Source organism: Moschus berezovskii, chromosome 2 (genome assembly GCF_049115385.1).
Source record: "Moschus berezovskii isolate FMDL1 chromosome 2, NW_MosBer_1.0, whole genome shotgun sequence".
Lineage (NCBI taxonomy): Eukaryota > Metazoa > Chordata > Mammalia > Artiodactyla > Moschidae > Moschus > Moschus berezovskii.
The window spans coordinates 5,099,217-5,116,096 of NC_142461.1; the positions used below are offsets into that span (position 1 = coordinate 5,099,217).

General features: G+C 55.7%; 1 protein-coding gene across 4 annotated transcripts in view; it reads left to right on the plus strand.

Moving 5' to 3' along the window:
- ALPL (alkaline phosphatase, biomineralization associated) overlaps positions 1 to 7,420 on the plus strand; it is an 89,799-nt gene extending 82,379 nt beyond the window's left edge. For all 4 annotated transcript variants that reach the window (XM_055397705.2, XM_055397702.2, XM_055397704.2 and 1 more), the window contains exons 8-12: positions 138 to 207; positions 2,225 to 2,359; positions 4,772 to 4,963; positions 5,438 to 5,557; positions 6,420 to 7,420. In XM_055397705.2, coding sequence (XP_055253680.1) covers positions 138 to 207; positions 2,225 to 2,359; positions 4,772 to 4,963; positions 5,438 to 5,557; positions 6,420 to 6,685 — 783 coding nt within the window. In that variant the 3' untranslated portion in view covers positions 6,686 to 7,420. The remainder of the gene's footprint in view (positions 1 to 137; positions 208 to 2,224; positions 2,360 to 4,771; positions 4,964 to 5,437; positions 5,558 to 6,419) is intronic.
- The last annotated feature ends 9,460 nt before the right edge of the window (positions 7,421 to 16,880 follow it).

Here is a 16,880-nt window from a genome sequence, read left to right on the forward strand (position 1 = left end):
CATTTCTTGAAGGCAGGGATGGTAGGTCCTCAGAGAGGGACTGTTAAATGACTGAAGGACACACATACGTGCCCCAGACTCTGAGACCAGCTGACTCCCCCAGCCCCAGCATGACTGACCCTGGCCCTTCCTTCTAGCACTCTCACTATGTCTGGAACCGCACTGACCTCCTGGCCCTTGACCCCCACACCGTGGACTACCTCTTGGGTAAGTGGAGGGGGTGGAGTGGACATCCAGCTGGGCGCCCTGGGGCCAGGGCTGTGTGAGCCAGTGCTGGGGGACGAGGGCCCAGCTGCCGCCGCCGCCCCCCCCCCCCACTTAGGGACCTTTGTCCACAGGCTCCAGGACCTGGGCGGGGTGAGGGAGGGGTTCTGGTTCATAGAATTAGACCTGAAATTTGCTGGCTGTGCAGGGCGAACAGCTCCATTAAGCACAAAGGGAAACAAAGCTCAGAGAAGGGAGATGACCTCTGGCAGGCTGCCTGGCCCAGGTGAGTCTGAACCCGAGCTGGTGCTGGGACTTAAACAAATCCTTGGCTGTGGAGCTGCCAGCTAGATCGTCTCCACTGACCTTGACTGGGGGGTTTGCCCCCACCTCCCCAGGGACTGGGTAACAGGTGTGGGACCCGGAGCGGCTCCAGGTGAGGTGGAACGAGACCCTGAGTACCACCACGCAGACGTCTGGGTCCCCTTTCCGTCCTGGCTGTTGGGCCAAGCAGGTGGTGGCAAAGCCTCCTGCAAGCCTTTCTCAAGGGTCCTGGGCGTGTCCTCGGAGATTCTGGGCTTAGAGCAGGGCACCTGGAGGATCACTCAGACACACACAGCTCTCTGCTTGCCCAGGTCACACAGCACACACCCCAAACACCACACTGCCTGTAGAGAATTATGCGTGTACCCGTGGAGCATGAAAATTCCATTTATGGGTCTAGAGCCACGTTTCTGGTTTCAAATCCAGCACCTACCACTCATGAGCTGTGCAACCCTGGGCAAGTGATTTCTCCTCACTGTGCCTCCGTTTTCTATAAAATGAGGATAATGACTCCTCTATACAGTGGGTACAGTGATCGGGCCTGCCTCAGTGTTGTCATGAGGATTAAATGAGCTAATGTATGAGCTACCTCTGTGGCTGCATAACAGATTATCCCAAAACTTTACAGTTTAAAATGAGGGCAAACATTTACTCCTTCACAGTTTCTCTGGGTCAGGAATCTGGGCGTGGTCTCAGGAGGCTGTGGTCCTCTGAAGGCTTGACCGGGGCTGGGGCTTCCATGGTGGCTCACTCACGTGGCTAATAAGTCAGTGCGGGCTGTTGGCAGGAGGCCTCATTTTTGCACCACGTGAATCTCTCCACTGAGCTGCTTGAGTGTCCTCACGGCATGGCGACTGGCTTTCCCCAGAAAGTAGGAGTTTGCCAGGCAGAAGCCACAGTGTCTTGTGCTCGGGCCTGGAAGTCACACGCCGTCGTCTGTCCAGTATTCTGTTGGATACACATGCCAGCCCGAGTCAGGAAGGGAGGGCACGTGAGCATGAATTCCAGGAGGAAGGGTTATTGGGCAACATCTCGGAGGCTGGTGGCCAGGTGCTTCCAAAGCACGCAGGACGACATGTGGCCCAAAGTAGGCACTCTGTTCACTGGAGCTCCTGTTAGGCCGCACCCACTCACGGAGGGCAAGGTGTTCTGGAAGCACATCCAGGACTGGGAAACAGCAATCCAGTACACGTGGAATCTTGTGATATGAGCAAGGAATGGATCTCTCTCCTTGTTTCACAAGGGGAAAGAAACCACACTCAGGCAACAGCAGAGACAGTGATCCCAAACCTTCTACTGTTTCACTGTATAAGCACTGAGCCCTTCAAACCTGACATGTAAACACACACCCAGGCTGTCTTGTTGAGGCCAGGACACAGTCCTCTGCCATGTCCAGGGCCCTCCAGGGCTCAGAGTGGGCTGATGGAGTGGAATGCCAGGTCTCCCATTAGCAGCTGAAAGTTTTGAGTTACAGAACACCTGAGCCTCAGTCTCCTCTGTGAAATGGACACAGTGCCCCCCTCACCATGGCAAGGCTGAGAAGACGAACGGAGGCAGCCCTCCCAAAGCATGTGGCACAAGTCAGGCTGCAAGAGTCACCCAGAGCTGCTTCCACCCCCACCTCCCTTTACCCCCAAGTCGTGTGTGAGAAGCCTCTGCTCCCCGAGACACCCACACCCTCCTGGCTCCTCCTCAGGTCTCTTTGAGCCGGGGGACATGCAGTACGAGCTCAACAGGAACAACGTGACTGACCCTTCACTCTCCGAGATGGTAGAGACGGCCATCAAGATCCTGAACAAGAACCCCAGAGGCTTCTTCCTGCTGGTGGAAGGTAGGGGCCCAGGCCTGGCTGCAGGGCTGCTTCCCTGGGAGCGTCTAGGCGGGTTCAAGGGTCGGGTGGTCAGCTCTCAGAGAGCACGGTCCCATGTGGGGATGAGCAGGGAGATTCCTTTGGGGAGGATGGGTCATGAACGAGAGAGGTGGAGAGAAGGGGTGGTGCTGAAGCTTCCAGCCCAACAAGCTCTTCTTTGGGCGTGGAGATGGCACATCCGGCTTACCAGTCCAGGAAGGCTTCCTGAGAGAGGAGGCAGGTTTCTTCCTTTTGGAAATTCCTCCTCAAAGCCTGTTTCTGGAAGGGTGTGCAGCCCCCTCAGCTTCACTCTTCCCCAAAGACAAGTCTGTAAGCCTCTGTAGTCAGAAGTGTCCTGAGCAGCTGCCTAGCTGGGCCCAAGGACACCGGCCCAGGGTTGACCAGATGCCCGTTGGTCTGTAGCTGCCCTTAGAGCTGAACAGTGGACTTCTGCTGTTACTAGGCCCATGTGGGGCCAAGGTCAGAGAGGAGAAGGCCCAGAGCAGCCCCCGGGTGTATCCTGGGGGCCCCAGGGTTGGGAGAGCCAGATCCTTCAGGAGGCAGCAGTGCTGTCTGTGGTACTTCTGGGGTTTCCCAGCGCTGTCATAAGGCCCTGGACTCATTGTCTGAGTGCTGCCACCCACTGGGTTTTGTGACTTTAACCTGTGCATTGCTGTAAAAATGAGGCTCAAAATAGTCCCCTTCTCCAAGAAGGACTATTAGCATCCATTGCGTCCAGAGACATAATGTACTTGGAAAGGGGCCCAGCAGAGAATAAATCCTCAATGCTTCTATTATTATCATTATTATGATTGCCCAATAGCTAAGGCGATCACAATAGAAAGTAAGAGGAAATGATAAAGTCTCTGGAATCTTCCAAAGTTCTAACAACTATTCATGTTCTGCCTGGACACACACACACACGGACATACTTGCACATGTCCTCCCACCATGCATACACACATGCTCGGGCCCTTCCCCCCTCCAGAGGCCAGCGGCCGCCAACCCAGCTTGGCTGCCTTCTTGCCAAACCCTGGGGTTCCCACTTAAGCACGGCGGTCTCGGCCTGGCCCTGAATGGGCCTCTGACACTGAGGAAGCAGCCAGGAACCAGTGGTGGCGAGCACGAGCTCCCCCGGGAGCGGTCCTCTTTGTGAACAGGGCCAGGACCGGGCCGGCCAGGCCAGCTGCTCCCAGAGCCACAACAAAGGAGGGACCCACCCTGCCAGCCGGCCAGGCCTGCGTAGTGAGGCCCAGGCCAGCAGGAAGGCAGGGTGGCCAGGCGCCCAGGCTCTGGACCCTCAGAGTTGGGAGTGTCCACCCAAGCATCGTCTTCCTCTTAGGGATGGGAGGTGCCCCCTGCAGTCACAGTCTCAGCTGTGATCTTCAAGCCAGGCTTAACCAAGCCAGGCCTTCTCTGCTCACCTTGGGGGAGGTGGCATGGGGTGCCGGCTTCTCCAGACTTGCATGGAAGCCTGCTATGGGTACTGCCCAGGCACCGAGGGCTTTTCCCCTCTAAGAGTGTGCTTCACATTTGGTAATTTGGAGTAATTCCCTGAGAGTTCAGTTGGTAGAGAATATGCCTGCAATGCAGGAGACCACGGTTTGATTCCTGGGTCGGGAAGATCCCCTGGAGAAGGGATAGGCTACTCACTCCAGTATTCTTGGGCTTCCCTTGTGGCTCAGCTGGTAAAGAATTTGCCTACAATGCGGGAGGCCTGGGTTCAGAAGATCCCCTGGAGAAAGGCAAGGCTACCCACGCCAGTATTCTGTCCTGGAGAATTCCATGGACTGTATAGTCCATGCAGTCGCAAAGAGTTGGATACAACTGAGCGACTTTCACTTTCACTTTACACTCAGAAGGGATGTATTCAAAGATGGAAAAACAGGGCTTTAGAGTGCATCATCTGAATTCAAAGCCCAGCAGATCTCACCTTGGACATGTCACTTCCCCACTCTTGGCCTCAGCTTCTCCATCTGTAAACTGGGCTGATTGTACTCATCTCTGCCCGCAGTTGTCAGGAATGGGGAACAAGACGTCAGCTTGTTCTGTCACATCTAGTAGGTATTCAGGCATGTTGGGTCCTTTCCCTAACTCTCTGAGGTCTTCAGGGACTCTGAGCAGCTAAAGAAACAGCTCAGGAAGCAGCGTGGGGTGATGGATCTGCTTTAAACCTGACTTTGCACTGTCCACACGTGGGCCTGTGGTCCAGCGACTCACCGTCTGAGCTGCTGGGAAGGTTGAATAGCTGTATTAAATGCCCGGCATGGTGCCTGGCCCAGGGGAGCTCCCATCAAAGAGGTTAACCTGGCGGTTAACCCAGGGGGATGGGAATCGGGGGTTATACCTCCTTCCCCACCCCCTGACCAGAGGCCTTTGCCTTGGCATCCCAAGGGGGCAGGATTGACCACGGGCACCACGAGGGCAAAGCCAAGCAGGCACTGCATGAGGCGGTGGAGATGGACCAGGCCATCGGGCAGGCGGGCGCTATGACCTCCGTAGAAGACACGCTGACCGTTGTCACCGCTGACCACTCCCACGTCTTTACCTTTGGCGGGTACACTCCCCGTGGCAACTCTATCTTTGGTGGGTAGGCCTCTGTTGGGTTTGGCACTGGGCACTCCCAGGGTCTGCCATCTGGAAGGGGGGGTAGGGTAGAGCTGGCAAGCCCAGGGCCTGGCGCATGTGGGACTCGGGATTGGGGAGGGAAGAGAAGTTACTGGCAGGTGGGGGAATAGAGGGTGGGGGACATGGAGGGAAGTGATGCCTGGGTGCATGGGTGGCCACCGGGATGATAGATAGTTAGAAGAACTGCGAGGCAGGACGGATGAATGGACAGGGGAGAGGAGAGGCTGGAGGGATGGATGGAGGGATGAGGGATGGATGGACCAGCACATGGGAGGACATGGGCACGATCAAAACTGAGGGATGGCTGGTTGGAAATAAATTGGGCTTGGAAGGTGGCTTCCTTGGGAGGGGACCCAGGGATCCTAGCTGGGGGTTAGGGACTGTACTCCTGGAGCTCCAACACGACCCCTGGACAAATGCCTTCTTGTGCAGGTCTGGCCCCCATGGTGAGTGACACAGACAAGAAGCCTTTCACCGCCATCCTGTACGGCAACGGGCCTGGCTACAAGGTGGTGGGTGGTGAGCGAGAGAATGTTTCCATGGTGGACTATGGTGAGAACGCAAGGCCCAGGGTTGGGAGGGGACAGGGCACCCCCTCAGGGATAAGCTCGGAAACAGTGTAGTCCTCTGGTTAAGGCTGGGAGCAAGGCATCGCAGAATAGACAGGACTTGAGTCAGAACAATGTCAGTTTGAATCCCCTGCTAACATCTAGCAACTCTGTGGCCGTGGGCACACAGCTTCACCTTCCTCATTTTCGGTTTCCTTCAGAAGAACGGTCTGCCTCCCAAGGTTGTCTGAAGGGCTAGATGGATCTGATGAGCTTAGCGTGGTACCTAGCACGTGCAGCTGCTTGCTGTGTTGCACTGTCACTTTTCCTGGCTGTATAGTATTCCACTGTGTGTGTGAGCCTTCCCAGTTTGCTTATCTGATTCCATGTTGTTGAATATTTGTTCATGATGTCCCCAGCACCCCCCTGGGGGTCTAATGGCACAACCAAGGATCAGAAGCTTTCCTGGGTCGGCTCTTCCCTTCTAATCCAGACCGCCCAGATGAGAGCTGTGGGTTGAGAGAGCAGACTTCTGTGTCAGCAGACTCAGGCTTGAGTCCTGTGGCCTGGTGTAAGAAGTGACTTTCCTGCACTGAGCCTCAGCTTCCTCTTCTATAAAACGGGAGCATTTGGGACTTCCCGAGTGGACCAGGGGTTAAAGACTCCATGCTCCCGATGCACGAGGCATGGGTTCGATCCCTGGTTGGGGAACTAGGATCCCATGTGCTGCACAGAGTGGCCCCCCCCTTCGAAAAAAAAATGGGGGAGGAGGGCATTTGAGCCAGTCCGGAAGTGGGCACGAAAAGCTGCTGCGTCATGCCAGGCCCCCCTGGCAGGCGCTCACAGGCGTTTCTTCTGGCCCACAGCTCACAACAACTATCAGGCACAGTCTGCTGTGCCCCTGCGCCATGAGACCCATGGCGGGGAGGACGTAGCCGTCTTTGCCAAGGGCCCCATGGCGCACCTGCTACACGGCGTCCACGAGCAGAATTACATCCCCCACGTGATGGCCTACGCAGCCTGCATTGGTGCCAACCGCGACCACTGTGCCTCAGCCAGCTCGTCCAGCAGCCCCTCCCCAGGCCCCCTGCTGCTCCTGCTGGCCCTGCTGCCCCTGGGCAGCCTGTTCTGAGGGCCCGGGGCCCGGGCACCCACCAGCCCGTGACCGATGGCCGGTGCTGCCCATGGCTTGGCAGCCCACACCTCAAAGAGGCAGAGGCAGAGACCCCCACCGCTTCTGCCGCTGCCGGCAAGGGGACCCAGGAAACCAAAGTCTGCCTGCCGCCCGCCTGGCTCCCCTCTGGAATCCTCCACTGCGGCCAGATCAGTTGCTGGCCTCCAGACTCCCCGCCACCTGGTGCCCCCTTTTGGCCGATAGGGTAGGTTTCTCTTGGGCAGGCAGAGAGCATAGACTGCAGAACTTCTCAAAGCCTCTTATTTTTCTAGCAACTCTATTTCTCCAGACCTAGAGGCCCTGGAGCTTCTATGGAACATTCCGGATCTGACCCTCCCCCAGCCCCTTTCCCGTCCCTCTGGAACCCACCAGGCTCATGGCCCGTTCCCCAAGTCCGTTCCTAACTGCAGGGGAGACCAGGTCCTCCTCAGGAGGGAGGTTTGCTCACTCACTCATTCCAAGGTCGCCCCGGGGCTCCCAGGAAGTCGGCTCCGAGGACTGGCCGTCCAGCCCCGGGTGACCCAGGCTGGGAAGAGGAGCCTGGCAAAGTGGACGCTTCCCGGCTCTAAACACACACGCCAGCTCCTCTCTGAAGGGACACTCCTGTTTGAAACAGCCAAAAAATTTTCTCTTTTTGGTGTTGGTTAAAAGGGAACACAAAACATTTAAATAAAACTTTCCAAATATTTCTGAGGACAGGACTGAGTCTTTGTGGTCAGTGAGGAAGAGACTGAAATAAGCTCATTTCTCGGGGAGAGCTGGACTCAGGGCCCGGGGGCGCACGCTGGTGGGGAGGGGAAGGGGGTCTCCCGCTGACCTGGGGGCTTCACCACGCAGTACCCGGGTGACTGTGGACAAAGTCCTTTGTGTCTCTGCCTCTCCGTTTTCTTATCTGTAAAATGGGAGGCAGCCCACTGCGGGACTGCCATGAGGTTTAGAGAGGCCTCTGGGCCCCTGAAGCCCACAGCAGGAAGGCTTTCAAGGGCCCCAGGACACCTTGCTACGTGGTGCCCTCCAACAGCTGCCCTCCGTGGCCCATCATACCCGCTCCCTCATCCGTTCACTCAGCAAGTATTGAGCGTGCGCCAGGCACCGTACCTGAGAGTTTAGTGGTTGCCCTCACAGAGACTCAGCCTAGATAGTGATGGTGATCTTTCCCTTCCTGATTGTCAAGACTGGGTACAGACTCAGGGTTACACCTGATATTGGGGGTAGAGTCCCCCAAGTTTGCTCCTCTTGGCTTACTGGAATGAAAGGCTCGATCATGATAACGACAGTCCTAACAGTTAACACTACTTATTTACTGTCTGCTAGTCTCTGAGCTTGATGCTTATGTGGATTCATTTCATTTAATCCTAAGAAGCAGGCCCGCTTCATCCATCCACGTTTATAGATGATGAAACCAAGGGTGCAGGAAGTGAAATGAGTGCCCAAGGTCCCCCAAGCTGTGGAGCTGGGGTTTGATTCCAAAGTTCCCACACTTAATGACATCCTTTATTTATAATGCATTTCCAACCTCCTGCCAACCAGGCTCTGAGGCAGCCGGTACTAATGACTCATAACACACACTAGTTAAAAATGAACTCGGGAAGAAATTGTATGTTAGAAGCAAGGCATCCTTCAAGAATGAAAATACCAAAAAAAAAAGAAAATGAAAATGCAGCTGAGAAGATTTCTTTAAGTTTCCCAGCAGTCCTGGCAAAAAGGACACAGCCAAGCGGATGCTGGGACAGTAAACTACACGCCTACATTCTTGCCAGGACAGACACGTCACCTTTAACTGTACAGTGCAGCGTTTTCATTTGTTGTTCTCGTACCATCTTCATAATTTTTGCCATTTCCTGAACACTTCTTTAAATTCACATTTAAGCAGTCTGTCTTTAAAAGTTCACCAGTACCACCCAAAGTCAATGTGCAAACTACACTGGGTGTGCAAACCACACTTTGTATCTTAGGTTGGGTTCTCCAGAGGCAGACCCTGTGACAAGGATTTCAGTACAGTTTGTGAAGGGGCTTCCCAAGTGGTTAAGTGGTAAAGAAACCACCTTCCAATTCAGGAGATTCGAGAGACATGGGTTCAATCCCTGGGGTAGGAAAAGGAACCCAGGAAGCACCAGGCAGAGTGGCAAAGTGAGCCAGGGAAGGAAAGCGTGTGTGTTAGCAGGTGACCGTCGTGGGCGACCCGGGCTCAGGCCCACCGTGGGCCTCCAGGAGGCAAGGGAGATGCACCTCAGGGTTATCTCACTGTGCAGTGAGGGAGCTGGGGTATTTATCCTCCAACTCTCCTTTCTCACTGGCTAAGAGCTGTTCCTGAAAAAATGAACACCCTGGCCCTTCCAGCTAACCCCTGGAAGGCCTGAGAGCAAGTCCCAAAGCCTGGGTGGGAACAGTAAATGCTCACAGAATACAAGCAAAGCACCAACATCATTTCTTTGGGATGGGGTTCAAAAGCCTGGACTGCCGCCGGCCAGAGAGATAGGGGTTCCCATCTCTGTTCCATCGCTTTCTCGTTTCCATGAATTCAGGAGAATTCTTTAACTTTGCTGAAGTTCCATTCCTAACATCTGAATGTACTATCCTGGCACTGAGCTGAACACACTGAGCTCTCAGGATCCCGCGAGGAACTAGGAGCTCCTGTACAGTCCAGGCTGTGGCTCATGCATGTGTGCTTCAAGAAGAAGCAAGGGTGCTCAGACTGCTCCAGGGCCTCCCTTACCCAGGCTGGACCCCGCACACACCGTCAGGTCACTCATCACCCCTTTATTCTAACTGTTGGTGGCTCTGAGTCCTAATCCACGCCTGGGGTCCAGGCAGAAGTCCCAGCTCCACCCATCCCCCCGTGGAACTAGAGGCTAAGGGTGATGGTAAGACATTTTCTCAGCGAGGAAAAACAAATCTAAGCTGACAAATTCTCTTCTAGTCATCCAGATAACCCTGTCTTCTGTTAAAGAGAAATCCAGAATTTAACACAATGAGTTCATTTCTATCTCAAACATCTGGGGGTGCCTCTGGTCAGGTGCCTGGGACCCAGGCTCTTTCCACCATGTGGCTCTGCTCTCCTCTAAATTCCAGAGGTTCTATCTTAACCAGAATGTCTATCTAAATTCCATCTGGCCAGCATACTGATGAGGGATGGGGTGAAGGGGGAGGGGGACTCATGGCTCACGTTTTTAACCACTTCTTCCTGGAAGCGACACTCATCACTCCTACTCACAGTCCATTGGTGAGATCTAGTCTCATGATTCTACCTGGATGCAAAGGAGGCTGAGAAATGTAGTCTTTGGTTGAGCAGACGCTTCCCACCAACAACTCTTCATTTCAGTTCAGTGGCTCAGTCGTGTCCGACTCTTTGCGACGCCATGGACTGCAGCACACCAGGCCTCCCTGTCCATCACCAACTCCTGGAGCTTACTCAAACTTACATCCATCAAATCAGTGATGATGCCATTCAACCATCTCATTCTCCGTCGTCCCCTTCTCCTCCCGCCCCCAATCCCTCCCAGCATCAGAGTCTTTTCCAGTGAGTCAACTCATCGCATGAGGTGGCCAAAGTATTGGAGTTTCAGCTTTAGCATCAGTCCTTCCAATGAACACCCAGGACTGATCTCCTTTAGAATGGACCGGTTGGATCTCCTTGCTGTCTAAGGGACTTTCAAGAGTCTTCTCCAGCACCACAGTTCAAAAGCATCAATTCTTCGGCAATCAGCTTTCTTCACAGTCCAACTCTTACATCCATACATGACCACTGGAAAAACCATAGCCTTGACTAGATGGACCTTTGTTGGCAAAGCAATGTCTCTGCTTTTTAATCTGCTATCTAAGTTGGTCACAACTTTTCTTCCAAGGAGTAAGTGTCTTTTAATTTCATGGCTGCAATCACCATCTGCAGTGATTTTGGAGCCTCCCAAAATAAAGTCTGACACTGTTTGCATTGTTTCACCATAAGCCATGAAGTGATGGGACAGGATGCCACGGTCTTAGTTTTCTGGTTCTCAGCCTGGGCACTCTTGGCACTTGGGGCCAGATGTCTCTCTGTTGCAGGAGGGTTAGCAGCATCCCCATCCCCGCCTCCCGAGATGTCTATCGCTGCCCCTCCCCCCACGATTGAGCCCTTTCCTCCACAGTCAGGAAGGGGTGTGGGGAGTCTGGGTTGTTTTGTCTTAGCTTCGTGTGTGCTCAGGGCACCTTCCACTCATGTGCTCCCCAGATGTCACTGATTATCCTCATAGTGTTTTAAAACACTGGGAACTTGCACAGAAGATTTGGAGTTCTGGCTTGGTTGAAAAATTGGAAGGTCTGCTCGCCTTGCCCCACATTTATGCAGGGCAGTGGTCAGTCAGAGCTGAGAGACGGCTGCCTGTCATGGGTGTACCTCTCCTGCTCGCCACAGTCCCCAGCATTCCTGTCCTCCTACAGGAAGCCCCTTTGGACTGATGTTCCCTATCTGGCCATGGTGGAAACCGGGCTTGTGGCCTCTGCCTTATTCTGGGCCACACCTGGGAGACGACTGTGAACGGGCTTCCTGTCCCCAGGAAGCTCACGTCTCATGGAAGAGACTGCCAGAGGGAATCCCAGCGCGATGGGGAGGCAAGGCGCCGTGAGGGCACAGGTGTTGTTGCTGTTCAGTCGCTCCGTCGTGTCCGACTCTCTGCGACCCCATGAGCTGCAGCACGCCAGGCCTCCCTGTCCATCAGCACCTCCCGGAGTTCACTCAAACTCATGTCCATTGAGTCAGTGATGCCATCCAGCCATCTCATCCTCTGTCGTCCCCTTCTTCTCCTGCCTTCAATCTTTCCCAGCATCAGGGTCTTTTCTAATGATATAGCTCTTTGCATCAGGTGGCCAAAGTATTGGAGCTTCAGCTTCAACATCAGTCCTTCCAATGAATATTCAGGGTTGATTTCCTTTAGGATGGACTGTTTTGATCTCCTCACTGTCCAAGGGGCTCTCAAGAGTCTTCTCTGGGACTTCTCCACTGGTGGCACAGAGAGGGCACCTCACCAGCTGGGGGCACAGGTGGGATGGGCAGTGAAGGAGCTGGGGCTTGACTGGGAGAGGATGGAGGCAGGGCGTGAGGCCACAGAGCGGAAGTTAGAGGAAACCCTGCAGGGAGACATGAGTGGGGGAACCTACAACACCATTCCAAGAAGCTAGGGGTGACCTTGGAGACCCTGGGGAGCCACAGAAGGTTCTGGAACTGGACGTGCACATCGCTTTCAAAAGACCATCTTGGCTGCCAGCTTTGAGGGCAGCTTTGAGAAAAGCTAGAGGCTGAGAGGTCAGCAAGAAGTCTGCTACAGGAGGTCAGGCAGGGGACGCTGGGGCCATGGAGACAGGCAGGAAGAAACAGGCCCCAAACGCGCCTGTGGGGCTCAGTCCTGCTAATGAAGAAGGAAACTGGAGCAGCGTGTGAGTGCGTGGGTGGTCCGCAGACTGTGCTGAGAGGGAAGGCAGGAGGGAGCAGGAGACCTACAATGCGCCACACACCCTACTAAGCACCCAAGACGTGCAGTGCAGTCGCTGTCCTTGGGGCAGGGCGTGGGGAGGGTGGTGGACACATCCACATACCCCACCACCATCCCGTGACCTGGGCACTGTCATCCCCATTTTACAGATGAGAAAGCTGAGGCTAGGCAGGGCGACATGACCTCTTCCATGTTTCTTAAGTGACAGCTGCAAGTTGAACCTTTGACCCCAGGCAACCTCCCCCAACCCGCTCCGAGGCACTCACCTCTCCGAGGAAAACAACCCAGACCCCATTGGCCGCAGAAGCCCTTCGATGGGGCAGTGAGAACCCCAAACCAGCGGCGTTCATAATTAGCCCTGGTGGCTCACCCCCAAGACCTCCCACCAAGATGTAGCCCCAGCCGATCTGGGGGTGGGGCGGGGGATTAAGTTCTCAGAAGAGGATTTGGGCTCTTGTGTGGCTTCCCAGGGCCTCCTTGTGATGTTGCCTTGATCATGGTGCCAGGCTCCTTTCTGACTCCTCAGTCATCTGCCCCCAACCTCAGGATGGTGGGCACACATGTGACCTACCAGCCCAGCAAAGGCAGGCCGGGCCAACCAGCCAGTACCATGTCTCCCTCCCTGCCCACGAGAACCAAGGCTTAGAGTCGCTGAGGCTGTGGATACAGCGCTGCCAGCAGAGTCCAGACCTTTCCACGGGGCTCCCTGAGTGCCCAGGACCCTTCCAAGTGCCTCACAGGGTGCTTAACCCATTCACCCTCCCAACCACTCTCAGAGGGCAGGGACCACTGCTGTCTCTGGTTTACGGATGAGGAGACGGATGCGCAGAGAAATCTGATAACTTATGTGAAGTCCTACAACTAACAGGATACAGAGGAGGATATAAAGGCAAAACTGGGCTCCTCGGAGGCTCAGACGGTAAAGCGTCTGCCTGCAATGCAGCAGACCTGGGTTCCATCCCTGAGTTGAGAAGGTCCCCTGGAGAAGGAAACAGCCACCCACTCCAGTACCCTTGCCTGAAAAACCCCATGGACAGATGAGCCTGGTAGGCTACAGTCCATGGGGTCGCAAACAGTCGGACACAACTGAGCGACTTCACTATAAAGGCAAACAGTGCGGCTGCAGGGTGTGAGATTTGACCATGCACCAGGCAGGGTGAGGGGCAAAAACGAGGATCAGGATTATAACCCTGCAAAGATTCAAGGCAGTGGGTTGCCCGCGTCAGTCAGGAGATCCTGACCCCCTGGGCCTGTCCCCTTGTCCTGGTGGGAAGCGCCCAGAAGCTTTGGCAGAACCTGGGTCTCCCCCTGCCCGTGCAAGGGCTGGTGGCCCCAGGCTCTCTGAGGTCAGCCTGGGCTTGACCACTGGCTGAAGGGTCTTGTCATCAGATGTCCTGCCACTCAGGTGACCTGATTGGGGAACAGTGGCAGCTAAGAGGCCGTGTCCTGATGGCATGGGACTGGGCTGGAATGAGAAAGAGGGCTCTGGGGCAGGGTGTGGACAGTTTTTGGTTTCGTTTTTTTCTGTTTATTTGGCTGCCCTGGGCCTTACCTGCTGCATACAGAATCTTTAGCAGCGGCACGCGGAATCTAGCTCCCCAACCAGAAATCAAACGGAGGCCCCTTGCACTTGGTAGCATGGAGTCTTAGCCGCTGGACCACCAAGGAAGTCCCTGGACAGGTCGGAGGTGTGAACATTCCCTCTTCTCCCAGAGTCCTTGCAGGGTCAAGGCCTGAGTAGCTGCTGCCTGTTCTCAAGGCATGAGGGTACTGTGCCCACCCTCGGGGCAAGAGTCAGCGCTGGAGGGGTCTTTGGCCCTGAGCCCACCACTCCTGAGGGACCTCCTGGGAACAGACCTCTTTCTTCCATCCCCAGACAAACTCAGGGCTGGAGTCGGCTTCTGCCCCAGAGGGGAAGGTAACCAAGAGAGGGTCAGGCACCAGGTTGAAATCACAGAGTAAAACGGGCAGAGGACCCCAGCCAAGGGCAAACCCCCAGCAAAGGTCCTCACCGCCCCCTGACCCCCGGGCACTGCGGGTGCCAGGAAGAGCGGAGGACTCACAGGGGCCCAGTGCCTGCCTCAGCCTGGCGTTTCAGTGCCCGCTCCTCCCTGACCGTCTCTGCCCGCTCTCTTAGGCAGGGCACTGGCATCGACTCTCCTCTTCAGTTCAGTCCAGTCGCTCAGTCGTATCCGACTCTCTGCGACCCCATGAATCACAGCATGCCAGGCCTCCCTGTCCATCACGAACTCCCAGAGTTTACCCAGACTCATGTCCATCGAGTTGGTGATGCCATCCAACCATCTCATCCTCTGTCGTCCCCTTCTCCTCCTGCCCTCAATCTTTCCCAGCATCAGGGTCTTTTCTAATAAGTCAGCTCTTAAATGAAGGTCCAGAGAGTGACTGGGATCCCTGCTGTGGCTGGTGGTCAGCAAAGACCAGAGGAGGTTTAGTTGCGACCAAGTCAGTAAGGTGATAGCTTTGCAAGGAGCTGCAGGAAAGATTATTCCAAGTGGGGTAAAGCAAGTGCAAAAACCCAGGAACAGGAATAAACTTAATAGGCCTGAGTGACAGACATAATCAAAGTGGCTGGAGCCCAGAGAAGGGAGAGACAGTAGGTGGGTTCAGGTGGGACGGGCGGATGGACCTGTGTCCCTCGGGGAACAACATCTTCTGTCTCGGGGGAAGGTCAGACGCAGCGAGTGACACGATCCAGCTTATGCTTTGGAAAGATCGCTCTGGCTGCCAGGCAGTGACCGGGAATGCCAGGAGCTGATGCTGGGGGACAGTCTGGAGGCCTTTACGTTGCTGCGGGTGGAGGTGGTAGTGGCTTGGACCAGCTAAGGATGGTGGTGGCGGGAAGGAGCTGGATCCCAGACACTTTGGGAATTGAAGCCAGCCAGGCTTGCTTATGGACGGAACCCTGGGGAGCAGAGGAAACAGAGCAATCAGGGATGCGCCTGGAGTTTAGCATCTGAACACCTAGGTGAAATGTCATCTGTGGATGTGGTGGAGCAGATTTGGGGAGGAAATAGTTGGTTTGGATCATGTTAGCTTGGAGATGCCCGCTGGACTTTAGACACACTGGTAGGAAAAATTCTGGAGTTCAGGCAAGGGGCCCAGGAGCTGCAGACAGAAGGACCAGGATCACTGTGGTGCTTAAAGTGGCATGGCAGGGAGATGGACACGCGCAAGGGCATGGGAGCCAGGACTGGAGCTGGGCTCTGTCGGACTCCAAAACCCGTGGGAGCCCTTTCCGCTCCATCAGGCAGTCACCACTGGGAACAGAGGCGTAGGGGAATAGGGTGGTGGGTTATAAGATTCAGTGGGGGCAAGAAGAAGCCCCTGGAAATGAATTTGGGTACAACTGAGATCCTTCCAGCCTGGGCTGTCCACCCAACCACCACAGCCTGGTGGAACTCTTGCTGAACATGGAGTCCTGATCTCTGCCCATTGTACAGATGGGGAAAGTGAGGCCCAGAGGAAAACAGGACTGAATGCTAGGTCTTCTGCCTGCCAACCCTGGTGTCTCCACCCACCACTAAGGAGGGTTCCTGTCTGAATCAACTCAATGGTTGAGTTGGAACCACCCAAAAATGATAATCCTGAAGGGGGTGGATGTTTCTCTTGAGCCCTCGGGGGACCTGGGGCCTGAAGCCTTCCGTCCTGGGCTCCCTGCAAGGCCGTGTCTCTACCCTGCCCTACTCAGGCCTGCGTCTACGCAGTCTAGCCACCTCCAGCCTTCAGGATCCCTCCAGTCCCTGGCAGGGCAGCCTCAAGTCTCGTGGGGCATGGCTCCTGCCCCACTGCCAGGATCAAGGGCCCCCCTGGCCCCTGCTCAGACCACCCAGCGCCAGGGCCTGGCGGAGCCCAGTGGGGCCGGTGGGCAGTCTTCCCAGGCTGGCCCGTCGCGGTCTGGCTCCGCCCGAGGGGGACTGCAGCCTGGGAACCACTAGCTGTCTCCTTGGGGAAGCAGCTGGGATCTCCAGAACAAACAGGGAAACCGCAGGCCCGCGCCCCACCCGAGGAGGGGAGCTGCCTCTGGCCTCATCTGCAAACGCCAGTGGGAAGGAGCTTGCAGACAGGGAAGGCCAGGGGATGGGGCTCGAAGCCCCTGGGAGTGGGTCGGGTTGCGGGGTGTTGCTTGGCTGAGCTGGGATGGGGCGTCTCCTGGGCCTCAGGCAGGGAACCAAGCCTAGGAATCAGACTGATCTAGGTTCGTATCTGGGCTCGGCCGGTGAATTCGCTGCTCTGTGCCTCAGTTTCCCCTTCTGTAACAACGGCCGCGGTCGCCCTGGCCTCCTGGAGCCATGGTGACGTGACCTGGATGGAGTTGGCTCCGTGCAAAGCGCCCAGGCTCAGCGCCTCAGGCACGGTAGGCCTGGAAGGACTTCAGTCCCTGAACCATCTGGTTCACCAGCAGCCAGAACAATCCTGGGGGATTCCTGGGCCTGGCAGGGCAGGCCGGGACAACCTCACTGATTCAGAGCTGCGGGGAGCGGGGGGCACCGGGGGAGCAGCTGACTCCACTGAAAGCCGCAATTAGAGCTCAGTTTACAGGGACGCTGTTAGTTCTTCCCAGGCCCGAAGTGATTACAGGCTCAGCGCTAACCTGTTACTGACGGGGTGACACGCAGAGGGGCCCGTCCAGGCCAAGGTGGGGTGTCCAGCCCCTCCCCCTCGCTGTA